Source organism: Equus asinus, chromosome 14, assembly GCF_041296235.1.
Source record: "Equus asinus isolate D_3611 breed Donkey chromosome 14, EquAss-T2T_v2, whole genome shotgun sequence".
Lineage (NCBI taxonomy): Eukaryota > Metazoa > Chordata > Mammalia > Perissodactyla > Equidae > Equus > Equus asinus.
In genome coordinates this window covers 21456380-21466350 of record NC_091803.1, presented here as the reverse complement: position 1 = coordinate 21466350, position 9971 = coordinate 21456380, and the positions used below count along the sequence as shown (strand labels likewise).

Below are 9971 nucleotides of genomic sequence, written 5' to 3'. Positions count from 1 at the left end.
AGATAAACGGAGATCAGAAGCTGCCAAGAAGCACGGGGAATAGTACAGAGTGTGAGAAGGTAAACAAAGTTTTAAAAAGTAACCTGAGGCCCAACAAAGTCCAAACAGAGCTTGAAGAAGCCTGAAACATCAGCCAAGAAATTCACGTTACGGCTGAGGAAACTGAGACCTGTTTGCCCAGCACCTGCGTGGGAGACGAACGCAGGCTTCTGCTCCAGGGCTCTTCCGGGCCACATGGAGGCTCCAAACAGACTCCACCTTGCCTACATCGTGGAGTTGGTAAACACTGTGGGTACGACAGCAGGCCGAGACCCCACCTGTGACAATGCCCTGCGGGATCTGGCCTGACCCTGCCCCAACTCCCCCCTCCAACCAGGTGAGAAACCCAGGAACCACCAACCCACTCCCCTTGGGTCTGCAAGTGCGTCAGCAAATCTTTAGCAAACAATCTTCATGACACTGTAATTGGAACTGAGGCTGTAACAAAAACAAAAGTTACTTTCTTTTGTGCGGGCCATTCTCTTCAAGTCTACCGTGTCCATGGGCTCTGGGACCCACACGTCAGGACGCTTCAGGCCGATGTGTTCTGGGCTTACAACCTGCATGTCTGTAGCCCTTGGTAGGTTCAGCTGGCCTCAGTTACACATTAGGACAGTTTGCCGTGCTGTGGTAAGCTCAAGGTCACTGGGAACACAAAGCACGGGGGGGGGGGGGGGGGGGGGGGGCTCCAGGCCCCCTGCCTGCTGGTCCAAGCTCCTTGTCAGAGGCTTCCAGCAGCTCAGATGTGAGATTCTAAAAACTCACTTTGTACCTGTGAGAGTGCCCAAGGAAGACCAGCAATTTCAGTGTGGAATTGTCTTGGAGGATGTAATTTTTTATCTGATAAATAATCCTATTCTATTGAAAGGAAACTTGCCATGTCTAAGAAATTGCTCAGCAATTCACACAAAAAACAACGGCAAAGTTTAAAAAATAACGTGAAAAAACCCATGGCACTTTTGTTCTCTTTCCTTCAACTGATTTAATGCCACTGGGGCCTAATTTGCTTTTCAGTGTGGATATAAACCCAAGAAGCCCACACTGCATGGCTAATTGCATCGCAAAATTTTGTCTTAAACGTCTTTTTATGGCACATATGTATATAACATCAACAATCACATCGGATCTCCTCTCATCCACCTTGACTGAGGCAGGAAAAGGATAAACAGCAAATACTGTTGCGAATATCCATCCAAAATGGTAATTATTGCATCATTATATTCGCTATTTTACTTGTCATGTACCATTAGAAGATAACAAGATCATTGTCAGTCAAAGACTGTGGAGCTAATTAGAGCATCTATAGGTTAGCAGAAAATCAAATTGGTGCTGGTACCCATCAATGCCGAGGAGCCGAACGTAATTAGAGGGAATATATGCAAAGGTTGAGATGAATAAAGCCCCAGGGATTAAACACCGTGACTGATTTGAGTTTGACTCTCCTCCGTTCTGACACTGCAGATGGCAACATGAAAATAGGTGTACAATAGAAGGCAGCAAGGTCTGCCAGAAACAGCAAATCAAGACGCCACTGATGTCGAGTGTCTGCAATGTCCCGAGAATTGCCTCATTTGGAAAAACACAGTGTTTATCAGGTTTTCACTAGTCTTTTTTCAAGTTATCTTCTCCAGTCTGGGAATGAGGTATTAACATATAAAAGCAGAGCTGGGTGAAGTGGGCCTTTCAAGCAGTTCCTGTTCTGCCCATCATTAGCTTTCTAAGCCTGCAAGCCCGTTTCCCCCAACCAGGAGTCTCCCAGGGCCGTCCCAGACCTCCCTGAGAGCTGTAGGAGCACACGGCACTGTCACAGGTGCGGGCCCACAGGTTCTCCTCACTTCCGTTTCAATGCCAGGCAGCAGCCTGCTCACCAGGGCAGCGTTAGTTTGTTTTTTCCAGTAAGATACTGATACCAACCTACACAATCTCATCCAAACAGCAATTCCATCAGGGTGACACAAGAAAAGTTAACAATTTTTACCTCTTGAAAAAACAGATTTTAGAGGAGGAGGGAGAAGTCTGCCAAGCGATGATGCATATGCCACGTAATTCAACGCGACACAGGAAAAAGTATCTGGAAGGTCTTTAGTAACATATAACTGACTGAGTCCACAGATTGAAGAGCAAAGGAACAAGGAAGCAAGGACTGTTGTGAAGAACCCTATATCAGATTTGTTGTCAAGGCAGATAAAGCAAATGCTGAGTTTTGAAGGAGGCCTGAGACACAGAGGGTATTGGCTAACTTAGCCCACACACATCATCTACAAAACCCCAAAGTACCTTCCCATCACGACTTAACAGTATTTTGCTTAAGACAAAAAAAAAGAGAAAACCCACAACTGACTGTGTGGGGTGCAATGCTTACAGAAACTAACTGGCGGGTCACTATCTGAGTGAGGCAGGGTGGCCAGCCATTTTAGGTCAGCCTGCTGTTCTTGCTCAGGCAGGGTTCAAGGTGTTCCTTGTCAAGAGCTGGGTCTTGCAAGTATGGCTTCTTCCCCAGGGTAATGATGGCCATCTCACACAAACAAGCAGCTGGAAGCTTAGTTCACATTTTTTAATAACATGGCACAGTTTACATTACACAAGAGGCTCCGCCGATGAGAACATGCTGAAGATCCAGTCGCTTCACTTTTCTTTCCACAGAGGATCTAGAAAGGACTTTATTACATACAGGATAAACAGCAAAAAGGTCTGGATAGAACAATCTCTTTACAATACTGAAAGCTACCACTACAGTTCCAGTGTACATATTCCTTGGATTTTTTTTCTTTTTAGTTGTTGTCTTAAAAAAAAAACAAAACACTGCACAACATCTGGAGTTCACAAAATCTGAAGCTCACAACTAAACCTTCAGTTTACTACTAAAATAGATCTCTCTGCTTATTAGAAACAATGGTCTGTAGTTAACTTTTTTTTTTTGCAAAAACAGGATAACAACGTCAGATAGCACTTTAATATACTAGAAGACCAAATGGAACTAATTTTATTTCATACATATATTTTACAGTCCAGTAGACAAGATATATTGTATTTCTCTGCTAGTAAAGTCATATTCTCTCCAAATATGTAGACAAGAGGCTTAATGTATTATAAAAGTATTATGAAGAGACATTAAGATTGATGCAAACTTAAAAACACACGCACACGCAAGACTTTGTCTCTGCCACCTCTCACCCTCTGTAACTCTCCACGGCTCCACGTGGCTGACTGTCACGGCTATTCCCAGACTTTCTCACCACCTGGAATACAAGTCACATTAGGAAATGTGCACCTTAAATCCATCAGTTACCGCACACAGTGAAAACATATCCATCATCTGAGAAAACTTGAAGCTTTCTTTCAGGATCTGTTTGGGTGTAATTAAATCTCATTAACAAAACGAGGAGGTGTGTACAGATATGAAAGAGGACACACTAAAAAACGGATGGTTCCCACATGAGGTGTGTGTGAAATCACGTGACTGATGGTGACGAGATGCTGGCGACCTGTCTGTGTCCCCTGATTCTGGCATCTGACAACTCCCATCCTCCCTGGCACTGGTTGCTCATGTCCTCAGTTACCTTTCCGGGGCTGTACTCTACCCCCAGAGCCCACAAGCAGCAACTTCAGATCCAAAGTTTCAGCCTGGGGTCCAATTTGCAAAATAGGATGTTTCTCCATTTGAAAAAACAAGCAAGGAAAACAGAGTCATATCACGTAAGCGCTTGTTCAGGGAAAATATGACCTTAAGTATGTTGTAAATGGATTTGAAAAGGCTCCTTTGAGTTAGGCAGGCTTTTGTGAAAAGCCCTAACATTCATTGCATAGTTGAAGGGTTTAGCTGTCTATAACGATATATGGGAACACAGCCATAGCCAACTGTGTTCACTGATAATTAAGTTTGCAAATAGCACATTTTAAGAAGTATTAATGTATTATGTTACTTAATCTTTATCTATTTACATTTGTACAAAGTAAAGCTTTCATCTTACCCTTTTGCATATATGAACCATTAGCTCATGAAGCAATCTTTTTTTACATAACTATGTACACGGCCTTCCCTTCTCATCTGAAAGAGCTTTGCCTGATGGATTGTGTGGACTGTTTCTTTTCCCCCCAATTATTACCAAATTGGTGTGTGTTGTCATCTTCACTGTTTTGGTTCAAATCAAAAAGTCTTATAAGACAACCCAAAAGAGGAGGAGACATGAGAACATATGACTTGGCTAAAAGATCTGAAAAATTTCAACGTATAATATACAAAAACATTTCAAAATCTGCACTGAGTCTATACATTTTTTACAAGGGAAGAGTTGGGGACCTCTCAGAGAGCCCCGCAGTCTGTCTTAATAAGGAAGCCGGAGTCTGCTCGCTCGCTCGCTCGGGCCCTCTGGTTAAAGTCTGGTGCTGTGTGGGTGTAGGTTCTTCTTCCTCTCCGTGTCCTACGCTCTCCTTATCGAGCTTCAATATCCTTCAGAGTGTGGGAAGGGGGCCTCTCCCTGATCTCCGCCGACAGAGGAGTAGTCCTTCTGGGAGAGACTGGGCGGCCCCCCAGCGTGGAAATGAGCGGGGGAGGCGCACTCAGCGCTGCCGTGGGCGGGGTCTTGTTGAGGAGTCCGTTCTGGTGCCCCGTGGTGGGGCTGATTCTGGGGTAGTGCATGCTAGGCAGTCCGGGGGTGATGAGGCTGGGGTGGGGGAGGTGTCCATCGAGGGAGGCAGGGTGGACAGAATGGAGCCGCGTGTGCTCATAGTCCTCTCTGAGCATGTGCAAGCGCTCCCGCTCATCCAGGTGACTCCCTCGCTCATGTTCCCGCCGAGGGTCCACAGACAGAGGGTGGTGGTGGTGGTGGTGGTGGTGGTTATAGTCATGAGGCTCCCTGTCCCTAAAGGAGCGATCAGCTTCGTAGAGCCGGGGAGTCGAGAGACGGTGGAGAGGGTCGTTCCTCAGCAGAAAGTCCCTGCCCAGCGGGTCTCTCCGATGGATGTCAAGTTCTCGGTAGGGATCCCTCAAAGGGTCCCGTATGGGGTCCCAGTGGAAAGAAGGATACGGGAACCGCTCTCCCCCAGGGATGGGACTGATGCCCATGAAAGGAGTCATCATGCGAGTCCTGTCCAGGCTGCTGATGCTGTTCATGGGGTGAATTCCTGTCACCCCCACCGTCATGGGCATCGAAGCCAAGGGCCCCGGGTGCACACTGGACGAGGAGTTTGGAGGAGGTGGCTCTGAAGACCGGTGGGTCTGTGGGGCCTCCGGAGGCAGGTCATGGTCTTCCTTGCGCTCCTCCTTCACCTTGACCTCTGAGCCCTTCTTGGGGTTCTCGTAGGCTGGCTCGCTCTTGCGCTGCTCAGCCTCGCGACTCGAGGTGCTGTTGGGCCTGGCGCTCTCCACTACGGGGGTCCGCACGTAGGGTGATGGCACCCGGGCCAGCTGCTTGGCCTCTTCGCCCACGGCTCGCCCCTCGTGGCCATGGCCATCCTTCTCAGGTAGGTGGCCCTCCTTTGCCTTGTGCTCATCGGCAGTCAGGTCCTTACGGGATTCCGAGTGGTCTCTCTCCCTCTCTTTGGATTTTTCTTTCTCTCGAGCCTCAGTGTTCAAATGACCCCTGATCTGTTCAGTGGAGCTGCGGTTATGTCCCAGGGTGCTCACCGGGAGGATAGGTGCTGGTGAAGGGTGGCTGGAGTGTCTCTTCTCAACACTTTCCCTGAGTGGGGAAGAGGGAAACAAGGAAGCAAATGAAATGGGCTTGTCGGCCTGGCGAGGGCTGCCAATGAGATGGTGGTGTGAAAAGGACAGGCTCGGGGCTGCTTCCCGTGGTCATCGAGGCAGCCAGATACCAGCCACCCTGGTCCGACTGACCTAGATTGTAGAGGAAGCTTTATGGGGGTGAAGTGCTAGGGATGAGGGTGAGTGGGGCAGTCTGAGGGGGAAAAAGAATTCTTTCTGTATGTCTGAGTCACGTGCCTCAATCAAGACCACAGAGGAAGGGCTTTCAGAAAGCCGAAATGGACCAATGTGGCCAATAAGTTAGTGACGTGGCAATACAACCTGTCTGGCTAGATTCTAAGGATCATTTAGTATCATGAATAAAGCTTTAAGAGCCCAAACATGAATACAACCTTTCGTCCAATTTTACAATACGAAGCCGGTGGGAGGAAGAGTTTAACATGAATAATATGGGAGGGAGCTCCTCTCTCCCGACATCTGGATGAAAGACGATTCCAGAGTAAAGAAGGTGGATATGGAGCAATCTCCAAGATGTAGTATGAGAGGAGGGTGTGAAAGGAAACCACAATTTCAGGACTTTCGGGTTGCAAAAAGTACTTTTGCATTAGGAAGAATAAGAAAGCTAAAATCTGATGAGAAGGCGGAGGGAAGCCAGGAGGAAAAGCAGGTCCGTAGACACAGAACCTCATGGGGAAATCGAGAACAACCGCAAGAGCATCTGTGAAGGGAGTGTGGAAGAATAATTTAGAGACCTGTCTTGGGCGGGGGCTTACGAGTACTGGGCGGAAAATGTAAAGCAACAGAATGACAATAAGGTAAAACTTGAAGAGGTCAGACTAAGAATCCAGCGAGCCTTAGGGACAGCCCCAAGACAGACTTAGCCAAGGTAGAGAGAGAAGCCGGACACCATGCCGGCTCAGTGACAGCTCAGAAGGTGAGGCAGCCATGGTGAGAATTAAGGTCTCCCCTACAAAGTTTGTTGTTAGCCAACATGCAAAAGCTAAGAAGAAGAAGGTAAGATAAAGAAGAGTATATTTTATCAGGTTTCCTGATTTTAACCCGAGGCCATTTTGACTCCATCAAAAAAACTGTGAAAAGGTTTGCTGCCACATCCTGTTTTCTCTTCACTGACATGTCTAAAGAGAGCCCTGGTTTGAGCTATGCCCACTGCAGGTGTGCCTCACTTTTTCAGTTTACAGCTCAGAGCTGAGGGTCATAATCGGTCTTCCCATTGGCTAAGAGATTATCATCATACTACATTGAAGGAAAATTTTTCTTTTTCTTGTATAAGAAAAAAAAATCTATTAGCATGATGGTCTATGATGAATATCTACCTACTGCCACATTTAGAGACGGCAAAGCTAAATTTTCTAAAATCACTAGGACGGACGGACACGGACACACGAACACACACACACACTATACGTATATACTGTAAATAAAAATTAAAGATTTGGATCATATTTGAGTCTTAAGTACTAAAAGGAAATTATTAAGTGTTTTCTGTTTAGCATATCTTGCGTATTCCTTATCAATTCGCTCAAAATGAAAATAGCCTGAAGAAAAAAACAGGGACACTTTGTCAAGAATGCTTATGATATTCTTCAGAAAAAATACTGTAAGACATTTTCCTCTTTAAGGCAACTTCTTTTTTAGGCATGAGTTACCAAGTACAGAGATCAAAATGGTTAGTAAAATTAATTATCCACTGGCAAAACAAAACCAAAACCAAAAATGCTTGTTGATGTTTCTCTAAATCTAGGTTAGCAAAATTTTATCAGTCATCTGTGAGCCCAGGATTTGAGTTTGAACAAAATTTGAGAAAAATATGATGAGACAATACAAACATGACTTTCTAAAAGAAAATAAAAAGAAAGAGAGAAAGAGAGCAAAACCTATGGATGATTTAATGGACTGCACGAACTGGAAAGCAAAGATGGTATTGATTCATGCTGTGTGTGTTCGGCTCACAGCTCCAGCTCACTGTCTTTTGGAGAAAGACTCGTATCTGGATACATTAGTGCTCACAGGGACTTTGGAGCTTTTACATGTGTAGCTGCTTCTAACTCAGGAATCTTCTGCTACGCTGTGATTCTATTCTACAGTCACGAGGCACTACGGGCCAGAGGGTGAGCACTTCGGGGCTCCGGGGGCCTGGGGTGTGGGCCCTGGCTGTGTGAGGAGTGGAGGCGACAGGGCCAGCTGAGCACGAGGCTGGGAGAGGGAGGGTGGATGGCCGGTCCTTGGCACAGAGCGGGCTCCCCCAGTGGGACTCGAGAGCAACGGGTTTCTTTCCGTACCTTTCTTTGTCATCTTTACTAACAGATGAGTCTCGTTTATCTACATCTCTATCTCTGTCATGAGCTGCAGCGGACGCGCTACGCTCCAGCTCCCCTGGCTTCAGCCAGGGCGGAGGGGTCGGGAACGACGGAGGCGTTCGGTGCAGCCGGTTCCAGGGTTCGTGAGGGTTGCTAAAGTTCTGCACACTGGGGCCATCCTTGTGGCCGAACATTGAGTTGGGTGCTGAAATGGTGAAGTGGAGAACAAAAAGGTTTAAGAGAAATTATATAATCTGCTGTAATGAAGGTACTTACCAAAAAACTTTTAACAGCATTCAGAGTTAAAATGAATACATATTATTGGGAGCTGGAAAAGGAAAGGAGATTAACAAATTCATTAGAGGAACTCTTGTCCTACACTGGAGAGGTAGCTCTCAGCTTTTTTTTAAACCAAAGGCAAAGGGGTGGGAGGAGGGAGATTAAAAAGGAAAGGGACCAAACAGGTGTCACGATGACCTAATCAAACATATCTGGCGCATGCAAAGTCCCAAGCATGCAGAAGGGTGTATTTTAATGGTGTGACTTAGATTAATAATGTTCAAATCAGAGTGGAATTCAGGGTTATCCTCTGCCCACTACAATCCTGCCAACGTGACTCTTCCTCTTTCCATAACTTTAACAAACTAAAACAAGTATCATCAGAGACCAGACAGGGCCTTGACATACACAGACGCATAACGTCTCCACACTAACTGAAACTGTGATGGTATGCTTGGAGCTGCATTTATGGCCTCCTGTACCCCAAGAATATGATACATGGATGGCACGAAAGAAAACAACTTGAGTATTTAGTGACCTAATAATGTTCAGAACATGAGCAGGTTCTGCGACTCTTTTCCTGGTCTATACAGACTTCTTAGTAGTACAAAACTCCATAGTCCTCCCATATTATAGAGTACAAAATGTTAGTCAAGCCAACCCTTGACTATCACGAGCCTGGTATGGTTTGCCTGCTACTTCACGGAGACTTTTCAATGTAATGCCAAAGGCAAATGAAATTTAAAAGTTGTTTTCGCTTTTAATGGGAGCTATAGCTAAAGTCTGGGATAGTAGAGATGGAATATGGATGAAACTATGAACTTAAGCAAACTGTTTGGAGTTTAATCAACTACATTACCTTTCCTGAGCCTCAGTAACATATATTAACAGTAGACTATCCTTAAAATGTTGGTTTTGATGTGAATTCAACTGATACCTAACTCCATTGTGTAGGCCTGCTTTTGCAATGATATAACCTAAATTTATTTCCCCAGAGCATAGTTTCCTTTTATTTAGAAAGGTCTTGAGCCATAGACAGATTAGAAGAGATAAATAGTCCAAGGCAGATTTTTAAAAGTTAGAGGTACTCACTAACTGAAGGATTTCCAAGTCCCCCGAAGGCATTGCCACCAACTGCTGCTAGGCCAGTGAATGTAGACGGCCGATTAAAAGGCTCTGCAAACAAGATTGGGAAGAAGGAAATGGTTCCGCTATTGAGTGAGGGGCATAAGAGCTTCCTGGGAACTGGGGAAAGTGATGTGGGATCCTTACCCTCTCTATACTCAGACCTGATCTGTCCCACTTCTCCCACCAGATTATGCAAAAGGATTTCACTGCACTTGAATTTAGGCATTGAGTTAGCAAAATATTTATGAGAGCTATTTTCCAGAACTGTGCATTTTGCCCCATTTCTCTTTTGCCAGGTGGGGAGCATTACTCAGGCCACAGTGTTCTAGGACGCCTCCCTGCTCTGTCTCTCCTCTTCTGGGAATGTGCTCTGTAGGCTCTAACAGAATAGAAATAAGATGACATCTTAAAATAAATCTCTCAATGATAAAATTGTGAAGGTACACGTGTTATAGACCCTGTCGTCGGGCATATCATTGCCTGTATTTGCTTGTACACTTGCA

General features: G+C 45.6%; 1 protein-coding gene across 10 annotated transcripts in view; it reads right to left on the bottom strand.

The window, feature by feature from the left end:
- Positions 1 to 2578: 2578 nt before the first annotated feature.
- Positions 2579 to 9971, bottom strand: part of AUTS2 (activator of transcription and developmental regulator AUTS2) — a 1153302-nt gene continuing 1145909 nt past the window's right edge. For all 10 annotated transcript variants that reach the window (XM_070484474.1, XM_070484470.1, XM_070484475.1 and 7 more), the window contains 3 exons: positions 9433 to 9516; positions 8044 to 8266; positions 2579 to 5720 (listed from right to left, as the gene is read on the bottom strand). In XM_070484474.1, coding sequence (XP_070340575.1) covers positions 4472 to 5720; positions 8044 to 8266; positions 9433 to 9516 — 1556 coding nt within the window. In that variant the 3' untranslated portion in view covers positions 2579 to 4471. The remainder of the gene's footprint in view (positions 5721 to 8043; positions 8267 to 9432; positions 9517 to 9971) is intronic.